Genomic DNA, 21270 nt, shown 5'->3' on the forward strand with positions numbered 1-21270 from the left:
AGTCTGGAAAGTTCTATGACTCCAGAGAATATGCATGAAAAAATAAGTGTACTTGGGCATCTGGACTGCCCACTGTGCCTTGCTGTGCTGGGGCAGACAAGGCACTCCTGGGCCTCCCAGCAAGGCTTCCCTCACTCTGGTCTTGAACTCCTGCCTGGGTTTCAGGGATACCCCTCAATCCCATGTCACAAAGGAAATTTCTTGCCAAGTTGTTCTTTAACCTTCTGGTGGAAAAGCTCAGCTTGCTTTTTGGTTCCCTTGGTACTGAGCAAACCTTCTGGAATGTTCCAGTACCAACTGCTTCGGGATAAGTTTCTTGAGACAGCATATGATTCCCATCCCACACCCCTTTTCATATAAAGCCTCCTGAGGCTTGACATCTGCTCTCATGCTTATTCTACCTGCCACATCTCCTGCCCAACAGCACAAACTCTCACCAGCCTAAGTCAGGGCAGGGATTCCGCTTATAAACTGTTAAGTCACGCCAAGTTCTGGACATGGAAGCCCATCCTGATTGACCACAGAACAAGGGGTCTGGAAATCAGTTCACAGAGCTAGGAAGGCCACTTGATGCAGAGAAAACAGCCGTCTTCAAGTCCTCAGGATCTGGCCTGCCCAGCCTGTGATTAGCCCTGTGTCAAGGACTCTTCTTCGCTGACATCCTCCAAGGTCTGTGTGTTCCAGTGCCAGCTCCTGACAGCTGTATCCCCCTATACCACATACACCTGCTCAGGATTGTGGTTCAACAGCCAAGGCCAGTGGCATGTGCTGCCCACAAGACTCTGCCATCCAGTGGCAAGGCCAGCCCACAGAGAACAAAGGCTTGGCGCAAGAACAAAGACAGAGCTCAATCACAGGCATGGAACAGATGCTGAGGATACAGGCTAAGTGGCATGGGGGAAGAGAGGGTCATTAAGGAAGGCAAAGCATCGGAGAAGGAGAGTAATCAATATCCCAGGGAGTCCAGGCCATGGCAGGCTTGGAGGACAATGGGAGATCATGAGACTCTTGAATGGAGTTTGCAGAGGAGGGCACTGTGTATGGTTCCCTTAGCTCCCTGCAACCAGCCTCGACACTGAAAAACAGGAGATGCCAAGGGGTTCTGAGTGAGTAAATGAATAGAATGTGGTACGGTATACTGGGGGGGGGGTTGGGGTGGAGGTGGGGGGAGCTTAGCATAACCTAAAACAGGGATGCTACTCATGTGGCTTGGGTGGTCACAGAAATGGTCTGTGTACCTCCCTAATGTGACTGTTGTGGATAATTAAATGCAGGCTATTCTACAGCCCTCACTCTTTATCCCCAGATCAGAGAGCTGGGACCATGCAGGGCAGAAGAGCATTGTCAAGGGAAGACACTGATGAAGTGTCACAACTGACCCTGATCCCAACTTTCAGGCAAGGGCATACCTGTGTGTATGTTCTAGCAACTGCAAGTTGCAATTTACAAAGAATGGCCACCTGATCACCTCTGACAGCCTGTTAGCATAGCTCCTGGAGAGGGGAGCAGAATGCAAGGGTCAGCCACACAGCTGGCTGCAGAAATGGCATTGACACCACTGCCAACATGAACCATGAAAGCAGCTCTGGCCCACTCAAGATCAGAGGCTGGCCTGAATGACCAGACCTGCTGACCCTCAGCCAATGGGAAGCAGAGGCAAAATAGCTGTCTCTAAGTCAGTGATTGATCTGGAAACTGGTAGGGTGAGCTAGAGTCCACCTCAGGCCTGATCCTGCTGGGGCTTGGGAGTGAGGGATCAGGGATCAGGCTAATTAATCATCTAAGGCCAAAGCAATAGAACACCCAAGAAATGAATAAGGAACAGTCCAGTCCTCAGAAAGCCTATGCAAGTGTCCAAGTGACAAGCAAACTTCACATCTGGCACACACTGGGTGTCAGTGGGTTTCTGTTGAGTTAATGCACTCACTAGCAAATCCTTGAGCCCGTATACAGTGTCAGTGTCTTTATTACAAGCCATCTAGACCACTTGGCTCCCAGACACATCTGTCGGATGCAGGAAGAACCTGAACATCTCTAGCAGTCAGGAAAGAGTCACTCTCCCTGACCTTCTGGCCCTATGCACAGTGGCTGTTGCCCACCATTGTCCTCAAGGCTGGGTTATTTCTTCTAAAGTTGTGTAATTTTGAACTGAATGCTCATCTTTGTTGAGAATTTTATCTATGAGAACCCTTGATGCCTTGGTTTATTGGCATAGCTCTCCAGTGAGAGATTTTTGTACTTGCTCCTCTAAGATCCTCCAAAACATTCCAGAACCAATGTTTATGTTTGAGCTTGCAAGGCCAAGTAGATAGGATAAAGTTGACCCACAAATACATTCTCAAGTCTTATTTTATCTCCTCAAACCATCCCCTCACGTCTACCACCCTAGTGCTAGACACCTAGCTCTATTCAAAGAAGTTAGAGAATATACTGGAGCCCAGTGAAGAGAAGTGAGCCATTTGTGGCCACACAGCAAGCCTAGGCTTCCTTTTCAGCTTATTCTGAAAGGGACAAGGAAAAGTGTGCCTAGTCATGAACCCAGACAATTACAGTTTTTGACAGCCCTCACTCTCTGTCTGCAGCATGCCAGGAAGCAGTAAGTTACAGGTGACAGGGAAGGGGGCTCAAATTCTGCCCTATGCGCTGCGGGTAGGGTGAGTGGGACATGGGTGACATGTAAAGCCTGGGCTGATGCTGGCACACTCACGCTTCCTGGAACCCGGCTGCTGTAGCCCCACGCTGTACACGGAGAGCCGGCGAACGGCCCCGCAAAAGGTGCCCTTCTCCCCCTTGCATTCCTGGTTACATTCCTTCAGGCTGACTCGTGTGGCTGGTAGCCGGTTCCCACAGTAGCACTCGGCACCCGCTTCCAAGCCGGCATAGACATAGGACCTGCAGGGACACAGATTGTGAGTGAGTGAGTCCAAGCTGGGACTGGAGGTATGGCAGGAGTCCAGAATATGGGAAGGTCAGAGTCAGGTGATGGCAGCTGGGTCTTAGGGATGGGCTTGAAGCTGTGATGAGGTCTGGGTGCATAGGCAGGGACATGGCCATCATCATGGCCTAGAGCAATGGTTCTCAACCTGTAGGTTCTGACCCCTTTGGGGCCAAATGACCCTTTCACAGAGGTCAAATGTCATATAACCTGCATATCAGATAGTTACATTACAGTTTATAACAGCAGCAAAACTACAGTTATGAAGTACCAACAAAACAACTTTATGGTTGAGGGTCACTACATCATGAGGAACTGCATTAAAGGGCCATGGATTAAGAAGGTTGAGAACCACTGGCCTAGGGAATCAGGCTCCATCCAGCATTAAATGTCATCTAAGTATAGGGAATAATGTTTTCCTTGCAATAAACTATTAAGCCCCATGGATCTATCTTGCCAGTTTTGAGATTGAACTTTATTTTCATGTATGGTCTCAAGTTGCGGGGATTACATGTGTGGTTCTCAGTAGGCGTGCAGAGCTCTGGTGCATGGTGTTTGCTAATTGCTGTGGTGTAAACACTCAACAGGTGACCTCAAACTGCAAATCACAGGGCCACAGGCGGTGATTAAAGTGTGCTCAGCTCCAGCACAGCACTGGCCTGAGTGAAACCCATGCACCAAGTGACATTCCAGAGCCCTGCTGCCCAGGGCTTACCCATAGGTCTCACTACAGCAAGACAGAGCAACACAGGTGAAACACACCCTACACAGTATCGCACAGGGCCACAGCTAAAGAAAGTGGACCATGTGTTCCCCAAACTCCGTTTCTGGTGTGGAGAAGTTTCCCAGAAGGAAAACTACACAGAGTGACGAGGTCCCATTTGCCTGCGTATGAGATGGTAGGTGCTGTCACTTGCTACCTGTGAGCCTCAGTCCTCTTAAATATGAAGGGACTGAAATGAGACATTGGCATCCTCATGTTTAGCCTCGCCTTTCTTTGAACTACCAAGCATGGGAGTGGTGGGTCTGTCTTTGCTTTCTCTGGGTATAAAATGGGGGCTACTTTGTGACTACCTAAAAGAATGGGGTCGGGATCCACTTACAGAAAAGTCTGAATAATCTAAGGTGATAGAAATCTAAGGCAGAGTGCTGTGTATTCCTGCTGCTCTGCCTGTCTTCTGACATGAATGCACGCATGCAGAGTTGTAATTGTCCTGATGGTAGATGCCACTTTCCTGGCACATGACAAATGTCTGATAATCTCAAGGGAATTATCTAACAGTATCTAGAAAAGCAAAGTTTGTTGTAAACACAAGTAGAAATGGTTTTTCTAACCACTGAACTGGTCCTCAATATCCCTTTATGTTTACTTTTTAAACCGATAAATAAACAGGCCGGGGACTTGAGTAACTGAGCTTTTGGTGGGCTCTCACCCTCTTCCATAGCCAACTCACAGAACTCCCCTGGGTCACAGGGAGAGTTCCTAGCATAGCAGGAATAGAAGCCAAGTCTCCAGCACCTTGGTCACATGCTGACAAACTTTCTCCTGGAGATCAGAGTCTGACGATAGGAGGTGTAATGATATCAGGACAGCCAACCAGCAACCATGATGCCCTTTGATTTTGAGCCTGTCATCTAACCTTATCCCAGTGCAGTCAACAGCCCAGCTCAACACTCACCGCTCAGCACAGGCATCCTGGCAATGGGACACGGTCATCTTTCTCAAGTCATAAAACACTGCCCCCTTCAGAGTTCTTTCCTGGCCCTCCTCACTGAAGCATCCCAGGTAAGTGCCTGTAAGGAGGGAGCACAAATGAAATCACAGGCCCACAAGTCAGGGAGGGCCTGCAGCCACGGGCTCTGGGAAGGTCAGCCTGCCTGAAACCAGTGAGGAAAAAGAGGGATCACCAGCCCTGCCTGGCCCACACACTACTCTAGAAAGTAGAGGGGATGAAAGTTTCTCTTTAATTTCCCCTCAGCACCAGAGCCAAGTGGGCACAGCTGGGCACCTTTCTTCTCCTCTGCTTGGTTAATGGCCTACTATGAACCAGTTAATGGCCTACTGTGCGCCCCAAAGCAATTCCAGGAACCTACAGCCAGCCTGACTGTGGCTTTTCTTCACCATTCCTCTTCACTGTGCTTGGATACGAGTTTAAAAAACATATGCATGGATTATTAATTGTATATATTGGTGGGTGCAGTGTGGGTGATTCAATATATGTGTGCAATGATCAAATCAGGGTAGTTGAGCCCTTGTAACCATTACTGGATCAATGGCTTCTCCTCTTCCCTTCCTAGGCTCCACTATGGTCCCAATGGTCCCAAGACATAGTTCTATTACATTCACACAAGCCAGAGAGAGGACAGGACCCAGGGGATAGTTAACCTAAGACTTTTCATAAGCAGGGGCCTCTTTAAAACAACTAATCTGCTGAGTGTTGCTAGCATATGGAAACAGTCTGTCAGTTTTGAGACAGGGGATCGCGTAGGAACTGATGTAACCAAGCGACCATGGAGCTCTCTGCCATACTTCAGCACATCCCCAGTCAAGGACACTTGGGAATGACTTCATAGGACAGTGGCACAATAGACCCAAGCATGCACATACAGATAGGAATTGTTGATAGTCCTGCCTGTCACTGGCAGGAAGGAGATGCCTCACAGACTTACAGAGAAACTTGGAGAATGCAAGCGCAGCCCCAGGCATGTAAATGTCACATGCATCACAGTGTTTTGAAGAAATGGCATTTGGGAATTTGCAAACACACTCTCACATGGTCCCCAAACTGGGAAGGCACATCCACAGCTGCTATGTTGGGAACTGGATGGGACACCTGCGCTGACACTGCACACTGCTTGACAGTGTGTGTGCTGTGCTGCTCAGACCTCGGAAATGTCACCTGGAGTGTGCACCAGAAACACGTGTCAGGTTTTCTAGCAGTCCCATGGCTTCACAGGGCTGGCCAGAGAAGGGGGAGGTCATGATGGCTTCTGCTGAGCAGTGTGGGGAAGGGCTCCATGCACATTCATTCCTGAAGCAGGGAGGGACTCTTCAGTCTGTGAGTGCTGCCACAGTAAAGGCTCCTTTGGACTCTGCTGGATCATCTCAATTGTCCATGCCTCAGTCTCCACAGCTGTCAGGTGGATGCATGCCCACCTTTGCTCGGGACCAGGTTCCACTTCCCATCTAGCCATCTATCCTAAGGCCAGGATCCTTCCCCTGTCACTCCAGCTCTCCAAAGGTCCTCGGGACTCAAAGATGTTGTCTTAAAAATACAGGCAAATTAATGAATGACTGGGATTGTCAGCCAAGTCCCAGTCATTAACTTGATGTTAAAAATCTAAACCTGAACCCTCTTAGAGGGCAGAGACAGCATCTTTACCCCAAGTGACTCACAGGGTTAGGCACAAATGCCAGTGTTATCACCTAATTGGAAACACACAGCTCCAACAAGCCATACTGGTAGTCCCAAGGCCTCAGGTATAAAGCAGAGAGGAGCTGGTACAAGAGGGGTGGCCCATCTGACCATACCTGGCTCTAACTTCCAGGGACCTAAATTCCCATAGCAGGAAGCTACACTTTCACCATCCAGAGCTCCAGGGAATCTCAGGTCAGAAGATGCCAGGAAGAGGAAGCCAACATCCATCTTCTTCAATATGGCCCCTTCTCAATCCCATGGCTCCTGAGGCCACCCCTTGGAGGGCTGGACATAAACACATGTGGTCACACCCAGCCTGCCAACCACAGGCACCTGTTCCCAGGTGGGGGCTATTTCCCTGTAAACTTCTCTCTCTCAATAGCTGCAGGACCCCCGGATCCATCATATATGGCTGCAGAAAACACCTGCCCAGACCAGTGAGCATGAATTATTCTCTGCCTATACAGTAAAAGAAAAGCAGGGTCTAAGAAATTTCCAATGTGTTGTTGGTAGGCACAGAGAAAATGTCCATCCTGTAGCTGAAAATGAAGCACAAAGCTGGGAAGGCACCCAGTCAAGACCTGCGGATGCTTAAATGGTGAATCCCTATTTCTGAGAATGGGATAGTGTAGGTTTGCATTCTTGCTCCACCAGCACAGGGCTGTGTGACCTGGGATTGCAGTGAACCCCCTTCCTAAGATGTAGGTTTCCCTATGTACAAAACCAGGACACGGTACCAATTCCAGAAGCTGGTCGAGAGAATTCCACAAGATAACACATGTCCAGTGTCTAACTCAAGCCTTGGAATGTAGGTACCCAGGAGTGACTATTATTTATTTATTTTTGGTTTTTCGAGACAGGGTTTCTTTGTGGCTTTGGTGGCTGTACTCGAACTAGCTCTTGTAGACCAGGCTGGTCTCAAACTCACAGAGATCCATCTGCTTCTGCCTCCCAAGTGCTGGGATTAAAGGCATGCGCCACCACTGCCCAGCCTACGACTATTTTATTTTTAAAAGTTCATTTTTAATAATGAAGAATTCTCAACTACTTCCCCGGAACTCACACTCTTCATTGTTAAAGTGGCAAGAGCACTGCTTATATCGGTGGGCTCTTTGGAGATTAAATTAAACAAGATGACAGATGGACATCTACACAAAAATGATGCTCCATACATAGCAGATGTTCAAATAAATAACATCTATTATTATTCTGATCTTGTACTCTAACCTAGAACCTAGTGGGACAATGGATCAGTAAATATTAGTTGAATAATTAGCACGTTAGAGAAGAGAGGAAAGCAATGTTTTCAACAGCCAGGCTGGCATCCTGAAACTAGAAACTCTGTAGCTGGATTCTGTCTGACCAATGTGCAGAGGAAGCCTCGCCCCTACTGCCTCTCCCTCCAGTAGCCCTGTCTTGGGGTGAAGCCAGGGCTTGAGACACAGATGGCCCCTCTGGGTTGTATATGTGTGGGGGGCAGAGGAGCTCTTTGTCACTTAGCATAACAAATGGATTTTCTAAATCCCTGACAGAGGCAAGAATGTGCAGAAAAGCAAGAACTTTCGAGGGATGTGCTGGGACAATCCTGAAGTGGATTTATTACTTTGGGCTGAAACTAAGGCGATGCATTACTGCCTGTGACTCTGCATCTGTTCATTTGCACATCGGAATGGACAAGTCGTGAGGCTATTAACGATGGCTTTGGAGATATTGGAATGTCTTTGGAAATTACTATCAATAAAAAACAAACTGGCTATGGAGAAGTTACTATTTTTCCCCTAGTAAACTTACTGACATTTTATTCCATTATGGATGTTGTCCAAGGTATAATGAAATGTTCAGTGATTGATGGAGACTCCTGCAGCTTCCGTGGCTTGCAGGATCCCTTTCAGGGGATGGCGGGATGCCCGGGCTGCAAAGAGATGCTTGCTTTGTCTGTAGCCCCAGCAGCTGGCTGAGGGCTACACTATGGGCCACTCTCTAGACCAAGGAGACCTGCTTGGCCATGCAGGGCCAGAGAGTCCTATCTGAGGCATGGGCAGGGGCTTGCAGGACAATGTTCTGCCTTCTTCTGCATTCTCTGAGGACTCTCAGTGTGTCACCACACCTCCCTCTATTTTTTTTTTTTTTTTTTTTTGAGTATTCGGGGAGACCAACTTTATCTTTAAGGTCTTGCAGAAGACTCAGAATATTTAATCACCATGAAGTGATGGTATCCATTGAACAATCAGAGTCCTCACTGCCAAGTCCTAGGACTGGACCTTGGATGCCCCACTGTACCCTGGTGTGGCCAGGGTTAACCCTTTCTCTGTTTGTTAACAGGGGCACTCCAGAGGTCAGGGACAGGGACTATCAACAGATAAGGAGGTATGCCATCTTGATTCATACCCCAAATCATATTTTTGGATAGCAGTTGATCAGTGTCTTGCTTACATCTAACTGTAATCTCTCCTGTTTTTATGGAAGCCCTTCCATCACTATCGTGTCTTTGGGGGTAACTAAATGGTTCTCTTGAACAAATATGTGGCCAGAACCAGACTGTCAGGCCCTTTAGTTCCCTTCTATGCAGAGAAGCTATAAAATGTCTGCTTTGTCTCAAGCCCCATGCCATGCCTTAACCATCCTTCAGTAAGTCTGCCTGTGCAGTGATTATTTGGATACCTAGCTGACTCCACCCCAGACAGAGCCAAATGCAAAACACATACAGGAACTAATACAGCAGGCCTTCAATAAATGAGCATGGAAAGAAATGAAGAGAAGACTCCAGGTCAATTTGTTGAAGGTCACAGAGCCACAAAGTGGCAACAGCAAGGGAGGAACTCAGCTCTATCTTCAGCAAGTATGCACTTCACAAACTTCCTCTCAAGAAACCCGTGGGGCCCTCTCCCGGTCATTTGCACTTTAGTCTAAATTAATTGCCCTGGTAATGCCTGCATAGAGACCCAGTTTCTCGGTGCATTGGTGAGATGACAGAAGGCACACATATATAAAAAGTCCCTCTGTCTCCTCTTACAGGCAGACCTTGCTAAAGAACCCACTGAGAGGAATATCGGCAGGTTGATGTCTGAAAAGCATCCTTCCCTGGAGACAAGAACCCACAGCCTTCTAGTCTTCACTCTGTTGGGCCCACTGAGTCATCTCCTTGGGGAGATGGCTACCTGGTCAACTTGCCATTCTCCAGCAAGGGTTTCCTGAGGTCGCTGCCCAGAACTACTCTACTTCTGAGTTCTGGCTTTGGGGATAGCTTCTAGAGATCCCAAACTTATGAGAATGACCTTGTCATACACTCAACTTTCCCATGCCTCAATTTCTTCATTGTGAATTGGGGAAATAACACTGCCAGACACAGAGAAGCCCGAGCTCCTTTTTGCCTCTGGAACCTTATTCTCAGAATAAATCAAGGGCTGGGGTGTGACTCAACAGTGGGATGGCCTAGGATCTGAGTTTCAGCAACACAAAATAGATAGACCCATCCATCCATCCATCCATCCATCCATTCCCCATTCCAAGTGTTAGGTCTGGCACTTTCTCATGGCTTCCCTGCCCTGAGCCTGATGCCCCACTTACCTTATCTCCTCCTACAGACTTCCACTTAGTACTATAGGCTAAGAACTCTGTATACTATGCTTATGTGCTATGCTTAGAACTCTATGCTAAGTACTCTCTGCACTACTATGCTTATTACTTATGCTAGGTACTTTATAGACTATGCTCAAAAATCTATGTTTAGCAATCTATGAACTTTATTTTAGGGACAGGACCAAATAAGGTGCTAACAGGATAATCAGAGCTGACTGAACTCAGTTTCATTCAGACAAAACTTCACATCCCAGGGCAGCCAGCATGTTTCCTGGGCTGTGTACAGAGAATCTACAGAACACAGTGCAAAGAGCAACAGGCCAGAGTGGACATCTTGACTTGGGACTCCCAGCAGTACGATGGATACCTGGTCTTCTTGCCACTCCCTAGCAAGGGTTTCCTGAGGTCACTGCCCAGAACCACTCTACTGTGAGCTCTGGCTTTGGGGATAGCTTCTAGAGACCACAAACTATGAGAATGACCTTGGCCTTGGCCGACCATACACTCATATACTCAACTTTCCCATGCCTCAATTTCTTCATTGTGAATTGGGGATATAACACTGCCAGACACAGTGGCTTCTCAGAAGAGTGACACTGTACAGACAAGCCACTTTTACTAAAGTAGTAACAGCTTCCAGTAAGAAGGCCAAGTAATTCACCAGGTTCACTTGACAAGGGGCTCTTGGCTCAGGAGTGCACCAGGATGTCATAGAACCGTAGTTCTCGACCTGTAGGTAGTGAACCCCTCCTGGGTGTCAAATATCCTGCTTATCAGATATTTATGTCACAATCCATAATAGTCACAAAATTACAATTATGAAGTGGCAATGAATATAATTTTATGTTGAGGGTCATCACAACATGAGGAACTGTACTACAGGGTCACAGCATTAGGGAGGCTGAGAGCCACTGGTCTAGGGAGGAGGCAAGGGGATTTCTGGTGGCAACCTAAGGAGGAGATTCTGCTTTGTTAGATGTGTGAGAACCTGAGACTGTGCTGGTCACCATTTCTCAAGGACTCCTGCTCTGAAACCACCCTTGACACCCCATGACACACTGCTCCAGGTCACCCCGACACATCTGTACAGTAACCCTGGAGTTAATGTCTCTATCTCCATCTTCGAGGACCCAGAAACAAGTGAAGGTCACCCAGCAAGGTGTGACTGAGTCAAGATCAAAGTCTGAGCTGAGTCAAGATCAAAGTCTGAGCTCTAGGTGACAGTATCTCACCCCTCAGCTGCCTCGGGATCAAGAAAAGGGACAATACATGGAACCCTGAACAGGTTTCTTGGCAGCAACAGAGTACCTACCTTGGCTGCGGCCCGCTGGTCCAGGGGCCTCAGGGCCCACAGTGGGTGGCACCTGGGGGTCACTGGTGAGGTGGTGGACCCAGCGCCGCCGCAGTGAGCTGCGGTTCCTCCGGGGCCAGCGGATTCCAGGTGGCAGTCGGGCCAGAGGACTCCTTAGTGTGTCCACATCAAGCATTAGGTCAGGGCTACTGTGGGGGTCATGAAGGTTCCTGCCATCCAGAAAGCCCACACCCAATGCCACAGTGGCCACTGGTGAGGCCTGTAGGCTGCCAGGAGCCCGGAGGGCCTGTGGGAGGGTCACTCTGGCTCTCTGCAGGAGTAGCAGACTGCCAGTCATCAGATAGGCGGCTGTGAGGAAGAGTAGCAGGAACTGTGTTCTGCGGAGAAACTTCTGGAGTCTGAAGAAAGGTTTGGCCATGCCCTTGGGCAGCAGGGCTCCCGGCTGGAGCCTGGGGATGGCTCCTAGCACCTGGGCAGGAGGGATGCCAGGGCTTCCAGAGGTGTCATCCCAACATCCTGGCTCTTGGCACCTGTCAGTACAGTTCTGTGCTGCTGTCCCTGAAGATTTCAAATGTCACAGTCACTTTTCTCCAGTAGCCACAAGCCCCGTGTTGGTAGCTTCTGCCCAAGGGTCACCTTCTCCCCCATCCCGCAGCTCTCCTTGCCCTTGTCGGTCTCAGGAACCTAGGAAAGTAGAGAAATCACGTTAAGATGCAATAGGGTCCATTGCCCCCTTCCTGGGCCAGGGTGTTCCCCAGCCCTATGGCTGATTTAACAAAGGGGTGAGCTGTGTGTCAGGAACACTGGACAGAATGTTCAGATCCCAGCTCTTCTACTGGCCAGCTGTGTGACACTGGGAAATTTGCTGAACCTCTCTGGGCTTCAGCTTCCCCATTTGTGACATGAGGTTGATACTGTTTTGGACAGTAGCAATGAGGGTCCAGTAATGACAATAGCAATAAGTAGGAGGAAAGCAAGCAACCATGGCCCCCATTGACTCCTCATTAGTCCCAGACACTCAGCTCAATGAGTTATGCAGTCATCTCATTTAACCCTCCCCAATCTAATGAGGTAGATACTGTAATGTCCCCACTACACAGACAGAAAAACAAAGGAAAAGTAATTTCCTGAAAGCACACAGCTGGGGAGCACATGAGCCAATGGTCCAAAGTCTCTCTCCAGATCTGATTTCTCAACTGCTACACAGCCCAGCCTGAAACGCACAGCTTTACTACAGCACAAGTGTGTCCCACACAAGCAGGAGTATACTGAAGGTACTTAATAAATACATATAGGGGCCTGCCTCCCTGCCATGCAGTGAAGCTGAGATCTGTATCCTGGGGGCAGCTTCTTACAGAGGCTGGTCACTGATTCTCACTAAGACAGAGGCTAAAGGGAGGGAGTGGAGTATAGTGAACTCCTTCCTAGGGTACCAAAGGGCAGGGTAGCACCAAGAGGCTGGTACAGAGGAGGGAAGGTCCACAGGGCAAGTTTGCATCGTGTTCAATTCTGCCCAGGCCATAGTGTTCATGTTAAGCTGTGTTTCCCATTGGCGGCGTCTCTAAAGTGGCTATTAGGGTTGGTGGGGGGCTCTGCAGCTGCCACGAGCTGGGCTGCTGTGTGAGAAGGACCCTGAGCACAAGGACAGGCTTGTCCCAGAAGAAAGGACCCTGGAAGCATGACTAAGCCGCTGGCCGTAACTAACATGGCGAGGGCAGCGCTTCAATGCCTCTTCTGTGCACAGACACGGCCTGCTGGGTGTGAGATGAAAGACAATGTTTTGGCTCTGGGGCCCAGCATTCCAGGCTGCAAGGAGGCTGGGGGCCCAGGAGACCATCCAAAGGGGCTCAGACTAGCCTGAGCCTTCCGGATTAAGTTCTGAGAGTCTCCAGGATGACAGAGGTATGGGAACACAGGTCCTCAGCAAATGATGGTGGAATCCAGCTGAGCGGGGAAGCCTTTGCAGATGGTCTCCCAGCCTTTCTTTTCTGTCTAAGCTGGTGTGTCGCCAGACCCACCCCTGCCAGCCTCAGATTTGTAAAACCACAGAGAAAATCCCATGAAATCCGGACTGATCTGTCTGCCCCCAGCCTGGGCTCCTCCAATCCACTGTGCACAGGGTGCCTGGGTGAGCCTTCTTAACAGGCGAATCTGATCATGGCTGATGTTCCCCTGCTTAAAAACCTCTTTTCAATACCTCTCCAGAGCTTGTGGATAAACTGCAAGCTCCTTAGCATGGCACACGAGGTCTCCTTGTGATCCAGCCCATCGAAGCCCATTCCTATGCCTCAGTGTTTCCACCAGGCAGGCACATACATACGTTATGATTGCAGCAGGGCCTCCTGTAATCATAGCATGTCAGCCCCTATTTCTTCCCTCTGCCTGGTGAATCTCTGTATGACCCCCAGGCTTAGCATAAAGGTCACTCCCTCCAAGTTTTCCCTTATCACAGCCACCCAGAGAGACAGATACACTCCCTGGTCCCCAACAGCCTATGCTGAGCCCATCCCAGCATGCACCACTTTGGGGCAATTAGCATTGTCCACCCACTTTTCAACCGTCCCCAAAGGACTCTGATCAACCCAAGTAGATGCCATCCCCTGTTCACTTTTGTCACTGCCCCCCAGCATGAAGCCTGGCACAAAGTGACACCTCAGTGGTCTTTGCCAGTAAAGAGGGTTTCTTCTTTTTCTTCTTTTTCTTATGAATGAAAAAGTGGCTAAGTGGACAGGGGAAGCCTACTCCTGTGGGGTCTGATAGCAGCTAAACTTCAAACTCCATTCATCCAAAGGTGGGAGGAAACCTGAATTGGAGAGATGCTGAGCGACATGTGGGCAACCAGAGTCTCAGCACCACAGAGTTGAGGTGTAAGATGCACACGGATTATCAAGAACCTAGACACCGAAATGCTGGATCTTTTGTGTGCTATGGGAAGGTTCCCAGGTATATTTGCATAAGGGCTCTGGAGGCAGAAAGTTAGGATCCTACTGATGTAAAATCCTGAAAACTAAAACAGGCAAAAGGTGACACACTTTCTGTGGAAAGAAAGTTCCTGGTGAGAGGGAACAGACAGGTGGGTGATGCCCCACCCACCCCTGCTCCCAAGGTGTTCGGGGACTTCTATCTTTTGTTACAGATAGGATCTGCATATAAGAGATAGGTAGAGTTGGGTGAGGGGGAGAGGTTTCAGCACAAATCCACCAGACTCACTCAAGCTCTCCAAGACCTTGCAAGTCTTTTCTGGCGCCCCCCTAGATCAGTTCCTGGAGTGGTTTCTCTAATGTGGGTGGTGTTGAAAGTCGCATGTAGGACAGAGTTCCACAGCCCAGGGTCCCAGAAACAGGCTTTCATTCCCAAGTTTTAAAACAGCAAAGCTTATTCCCAGGCCAGAACCCTGGATGAGGGTGGGCAGGGGACTATACAATCAAAGCATCAGGAACTGGCCCTGTCCTGATCCTCCACCATATTCTACCACCAAAACTGCTTTTGCTAGTGCCCGCCCCACTTACCTGTCAGGTTGATAAGCCCCTCCAGGTCACAGATCTACCTGGCCTATCTCCAACCATATCCCTAGATCCTAGCATACAGCTAGCTGAGTTGCAACAGCAAGAACTTGTTAACTCATGAGTGGCTGATCTGGGACTGGAAGATGCATAGATCTCACAGACAGACAAGCTTAGAGGTATAAGACTGCAGGGCCAGCTGAGACATGGCAGGAATCTGGCCACTTTTCATATGTACTAGACCTGGGAGGCCTGCTGTACCCCAAAGCCAGCCAGCAGACCTTTACTATAACAAACCCAATGCCAGGGCAGGACCTCAGGTTCCTTGTCTGTGAATGGGCAAGTGGGTATGGTTGTAGACCACACTTTAGTTGCCTAGACTGCAGCAAAGCTGGTTCCGAATACCAAAGAGCTGCTGAAGGACAGGCCCACAGCAGGTGTTCCTGGGAAACTGTCTCTTTCCCTCCTGACCTCCTACTCCCAGGATGGACCCAACAACTTCCTCTTGCTTGAAGTTGATCTAACTGCTGTTGGCAACTGCGTAATTTTCAGTGACATCATTTATTAAGCTCTTGCAGTGTGAATAAATAGATTAGATGGTCTATGTGCCTCGTGGTCCCCTAGGTCCTCATGGGAGGCAGAGGGCCTGCTTCCCGTTAGGTGAGAACTGTCCCCATACCCGCCTAGGTGATCTGAGTCAGTATTCACATCCAGACCATCTGCTCCTGGAACATGTGACCAATAAGCTCCCTGCCCCTTCCCTCGCTTCAGTTCTGGCTGTGCACCTGACAAAGTGTATTCTTTAAAATTTAGTGTGTCTCCATCACAGGTTTGAAACTATGCCAGGCAGAAGTTCTTCCTGTTCTGGCCTTTCCAGAGCCAAACTTAACAGGCACTGCCATGGGCAGGCTGGAAGGCTGCCTTTGAGCCCTTCTCCCTTTTCTGGAAGACTCTAACATCTCCTCTGAGGCTTGCTTCATTGTTGCTTTTCCTGATCTGGAACCCACCAGTACTTGAGGGGTGAGGGACTGTTGGGAACCCCCACAGCGAACTCCTACTTGAGGCTCATTCAGGTTGGACAAATGCCCACCTGCCACCTTGCTCAGTGCTCTATTCATCCTTAGAATTATTTTAGGGCTTAAGGAAGGAGTCCCTGAGATTCTCCGGGAATGAGAGGCGAATAATTGAACCACGAGGCTTCAGGGAGCCTCAGGGAAGGAAAGCAGACTCCTAGAGCAAGGGGAACTCAGAAAACTGGGCACTGGGAGAGGGCAGGTGGCACCTACTTGTGGGCCAGGTTGAGGTTGGAGCCCTAGGAGTGGCAGTGGACAGAGGAAGGAAAAAGACAGGAGAGGAAGTCCAGCCATGAGGCCCCATCTCCCTTCTACCTCCTGGCTAGAGATGAGAAGCATTGGTGCAAGAGCAAACAACCAGCGACCCTCCACCTGGCTCTTACCCACTGTGGCCACCAAGGAAGAGTGACTCAAAGCTGTGTGCACACAGGGCTGCATTCTAAAGACAAAGCACAGGGTCCAGCAGGCTGTTCCCCAGTCAAGATGAGGACCTAAACCCCAGCTGCTCAGAGCCTCAGACCACTGACCAACTGGAAGCTCTATGCCTTGGGGTCTCAGTGAAGCTGTAAATGGGGCTGGGCTCCAGTGTTCCCCCACTCTAATTTCCCCTTCTCCATCCTCTGCTGCACTAACCAATGCCTGTCACCTGAATCCCACCCTTCTCCCAGAGGCTGCGTCCTCCCAGCATCCCAAGAAAGCAGTCATCCCAATATATACAGTGATGCTGTAGCTTTCAGAAGCCCCAGGGTTTGGAGGAACTTGTCCAAACTCCTCCACTGCCACTCACTGTCCTGTGTTGGTCTCACTCCAAGACCCCTCCCTCCAACTACTCCTTACAGAACTCTGTGTCCCAACCAGTGTTCCTGGACAGCATGCGATGTTTGTAGCCTCCTTATGGTACATGCTCTTCAGACAGCCAGGAACTCTCTGCCCAACTCACAGGCTTGAAATACTTTCCTGCCCACAAGGCTCAGCCCAATAATACTTCCTCCGTAAAATCTCCTCAACCCCTGGAGCAGAGTGACTCTACAACACTGACAGAGGCTGGGGGCGCAGTGAGCTGGGGCTGGGTTTGGGTTCTACTTGGAGTGTGGCTACTTGTCAAGATCCCTACATCCCCTCCCAGCCTGAAAGCCACTCCAGGGTATAGTCAATACCTCTGTCTACTTCAGAGAATACTTCCCTCACTCCAGGGTCCTGAAATTCTGGTCTGCAGCTGCAAAGATGGGGTAAGTTATCCATAAACCACAAACCACAAACCTGCTTGACCCTTGCAGGAATGGGGTAAAGACTGCATCTTTGAAGAGGCAAAACTCTTTGAAGTTCAGCACCCAAGAGAAATAATTCAAAGAAAAAAAATGTTCCTAGGGGTTTGGGGAGATAACTTGAACTTCAGCACCCAAGAGAAATAATTCAAAGAAAAAATGTTCCTAGGGGCTTGGGGAAATAACTCAGTGAGCAAAGTGCTTGATCTGAAAGCATGGGATCCTGATTTCTGATCCCCAGCACCCAGGCAGAAGCCAGGCATGGTTGTGCTTCTGGAACCCCAGTGTTGGTAAGGTACAGATAGGCAGATCCAACAGATTTGCTGACCAGACAGAACAGCTAAAGCAACAAGTTCCAGGCTCAGTGAGACACTTTGGCTTGTAAAATAATGTGGAGACCAGGCGTGGTGGTACACGCCTTTTATCTCAGCATTTGAGAGGCAGAGTCTAGCCTAGTTTGCAAAATGAGTTCCTAGCTAGCCAGAGTTAGATGGCAAGACCCTGTCTCAAACAAAACAAACAAGCAAAACAAAACCCAAACAACAATAATAGTGTGGAGAACAATAGAAAAAAAATCACTTGACATTGACTTCTGGCCTCTGCAGGTGCTTGCACACACAGATGCACACACACATACTCCACACCCATATACAATGTTTCTTTAAAAGTATAAAGCATAATAGCTAATTAGCTTAATCAGTTCATGTTATGTACATAGGTTCAATGTCACATGGTAGCCTGTTAAAATATACACTTATGATTTGTCAGTCACACATAGTAAGTAAGAAAATCCTACTAGGGTCAAAACTCCACTCAGTGGTGAATTCATAGCTCAAGTTCATATGAACAGTGAAGTTTTAGATGTTACATTAGTGTTACAAGTGCTTTTACATACTACCAAGTATGTGGCATGAATAAGCAGATAAAAAAATGAATGACTTATCTTCCCACAGGCTGGTGACATTATTTTATGAGCCATTATGACTGTTACATAGAGGCAGAATGTGAAACACTGGGGGCCAATTAATTCAAACAGCTAATGCTAGACAGAATTCCAGCTTTCTGATTCCAAGTGTGTGGCATCACTTGGCCTGTCACATGGCCTCCATCTACCCAATATCAGTTAGGAATCCTTCTATGCATTGCACTGGAGTGCCACACACAGCTGGCACTCTCTTTCTGTTTGCTTCACCCAGGGCCCAATCGTACATGGCACAGCCAACCACAAGCTCTCCTGAGTTAGCACCCCCCACTCTAACTTGTTCATCTGTCCCCATGCTTCTTCCGCTGGAGGTGAGTCCCTGAAGGTGGTCTTGGGCCTCATGCACAGAATGTAACAGGTGAGATGGGTGTTACAACACCTTTGAGGGACTTGGATATATCTGGACAGGTGAGCCAACCATCACTATCTTACTCTGTTTCCATTTCTGCCAAAGGACAGGAACTCAACTGTGGAAGATGGCCCAAGATACCATGTGCATATTCACAGTTCCCTAGACATTCTGGGAGGGATTTTGCACTTAAGCAGAGAGGAGAGGCCTTAATGCCTACAAAGAGGCACACAGACACGGGCCCTCAAGGGAGCGCGTGAGGACAGCGTTTTAGATACTGCTCTGCATAGTGGTTATCAAAGTCAAGATGCAGAGAAATTAGGGAAGAGAGGGAGAAAGCAAGATTAGGAGGTTCAGGGAAAGATTAGGTCATGCTCACCAAATAATCAGGGCTGACCTCCAGATCAGCCTGGGGATGGACATCAGGACCCCACCCAGTGTGTGTGACTACCACCCATGCCACAGAGATACAGATCTCTAAGGGTTAAATGATGAGCTGCCTCCAAGCCTTGACTTCACAGGGAACTGGTCTCAGGAAGACTGGTCAGGATGGAGCCATGTGGCAGTACAAGCTGGGCATGTCTGCAAAGAGAAGTCCATCTACCTGGCTAGGCCCTGCTCACATACCTCTCAGTCTGGGCCTGGAGGCTGTGGGTTGTGAGGTTCTATTCAGTGACTCTATAAGGCCTGTCAGCAACACTCACTTAACTTGTGCCTACAGTTTCCAGGTTGAACTGGCCAGGTTTAGACACAAGGTTAGCAGCAGACCATTGGCCCAGAATGTGCCCTCTGTTGGGGGAGGCAGAAAGGAGAGAGGGACAGGGATCCTATCTTATGTCTAAATCCAAGTTGCTCTCTACGTCTGGTCAGGATACAGTGCAGTACTGCCCGTGCCAGGACTTCAGTGAAAAGAGGGATCCCCTCACCCCAAGATTAGTTTCTTCCAACGCTCTATGGGAACAATTTTGGGATGGGGGCATGATGTCAGGGAGATAAGGAGAAAAGGGGACAGTTGCCCCATTGCCCCAATCCAGCAGCTGGCTAAGCTGCCTTCAACCACTGCTACGGAGATGTCTTCACTGAACCTGTGGGCTTGGCAGTCTCTCCCCACAGACATTTAATGGGATTTCAGCTAAGACTACGTGTGTGAAACAAAACTGGCTCCAACACCAAGGAAGCTCCTCTCTCCAGCACTTGTAGCCATTAAGTGAGGTAGCTCTCAAGTGGGGACACTGTGAACAGAGCAGGGCAGGGCCACCCACCTTGAGGCTTCTAATTCTTCCACTCCCTGCAGCCCTCACTTCCTGTGCCCACCCATGGGTCCCCACACAGGCTGGCTGGGTGTCTCCCATACAGAAGTATGATGTACCGGTAACAGGAGAGATGAGTGACAAAAGTACAGTGGTGTCCCGAGTTTGTCCATTCTGTCTGGAAAGTAGCCTGCGATGGAGGATGAGGGCTGTGTCCCAAGTTAGTCTGTAGTATTGGAAACTGCCCATTTGCCAGAAAGGAGATGGGGCATAGGTCCTCTCCCCCACTCTGATCTCCCATCGACTAGCTGGTACGATTAAGTACCATCCATGAAGCACAGACACCCAGGAAAGCAGTTAGACAGGCTACCCTGAAGCAGCTGACCCAGTCAGCGATTCTGACTAAAGGAGAAAAAGGCCACACACAGCATCCAGCCACGAGTCTCCATCCACACCATAGGAAGATGCAAACAGCGATACCGGTAATTTTCCCAACAAAATACATACGTTTCGGTTTTGTCTCTGTCGGTGTTCAAGTTCACCAAGAGACTGGAGAAACCCTGCGCTGACCGGAAGCCTGGTTTGGGAACGGAACGAGAGAGGGGGAGCAGCTTCTGGCGAATATCTCCACCTAGGAGGGAGGCAGTGCGCACCTCAAACAAATCCTGCTCTCAACCCCGCCGGGTCTCGGACCCGGTGTCCCCGGGTTCTTGGCGGAGACGCGGCTGGTGCAACTGCCTGTGCACCCCCAGCCAACCCCAGACGTAGCAAGGAGCTCCCCACGCATCCGCCACGGTCCTGGCGCGCCGAGCGCCGGCCCCGGGAAGGCGCCCCACCAGCGCGCCCCGAGCCCCAGCAGGTGCAGCCCCGCGCGCTCCCAGTTGTGTCTACACAAACTTGTTTGCCCGCGGCTGGGGTAGATCCAGGTCGAAGCCTGCGCCGGGGTCCTGGTTGGGGGACCCCGGAGACAGGACTCACCCCGCGATCGTGGCCGGCTGGGGCGCCCGCCTTCCGGGGCGCCGAGCCCGCAGCCCCGCAGTGCCCGGAGCCCAGACGCCCGCACGCCCCCCGGCGCCAGTGGCGACCGCACCAACGCGCCCAGGCCCACGTCGCACAGCTCTCCCGGGCTGCGGACTTCCGCGCTGATCAGTGGCAGAGCCGGCGGGCGCCAAGCTGAGCCGCGGGCGCGGAGTGGAGCGGGCGGCGGGCGCGGAGCGGGCGAACGGGCGCCCGGTCTGCACATGCTCACTCGCGCGGCCCGGGGACAGCGGCCGGCCTCCGCCGGGTCCTAGAGGCTCCGCGTAAGCCCGCTGTTTGGTTCTCTGGAAGGGTCGTGGCTTCGTAGCCTGGGGAGGGGGAGGGCGTGATCTGTCCTAGCCTGCTAGACAACGCACACGCTTCGTGTCACACGTGCTACTCGCCACTGCCAAGACAAGATGCTGCACCCGCCCAGCTTAGTATTGCAGCCTCGCTGGGTCTAGCATGCACCATGGTGCTCACACCAGACACACACATGAACACATTGGGCATTGCCACTCACAGCAGTACACCACCATACTCAGATGCAGACGTGGTGGCAGACGCACAGTGGCTGATACAAATA

The 21270-nt window shown here is 50.0% G+C and overlaps 1 protein-coding gene across 1 annotated transcript in view; it reads right to left on the reverse strand.

Moving 5' to 3' along the window:
• Wscd1 (WSC domain containing 1) overlaps positions 1–20954 on the reverse strand; it is a 41473-nt gene extending 20519 nt beyond the window's left edge. The window contains exons 1-4 of the mRNA XM_051180102.1: positions 20646–20954; positions 11246–11929; positions 4615–4729; positions 2708–2892 (exon numbers count right to left, since the gene is read on the reverse strand). Coding sequence (XP_051036059.1) covers positions 2708–2892; positions 4615–4729; positions 11246–11663 — 718 coding nt within the window. The 5' untranslated portion in view covers positions 11664–11929; positions 20646–20954. The remainder of the gene's footprint in view (positions 1–2707; positions 2893–4614; positions 4730–11245; positions 11930–20645) is intronic.
• Positions 20955–21270: the final 316 nt, after the last annotated feature.

The sequence above is a fragment of the Phodopus roborovskii genome, unplaced genomic scaffold (assembly GCF_943737965.1).
Source record: "Phodopus roborovskii unplaced genomic scaffold, PHOROB, whole genome shotgun sequence".
NCBI classification, from domain to species: domain Eukaryota; kingdom Metazoa; phylum Chordata; class Mammalia; order Rodentia; family Cricetidae; genus Phodopus; species Phodopus roborovskii.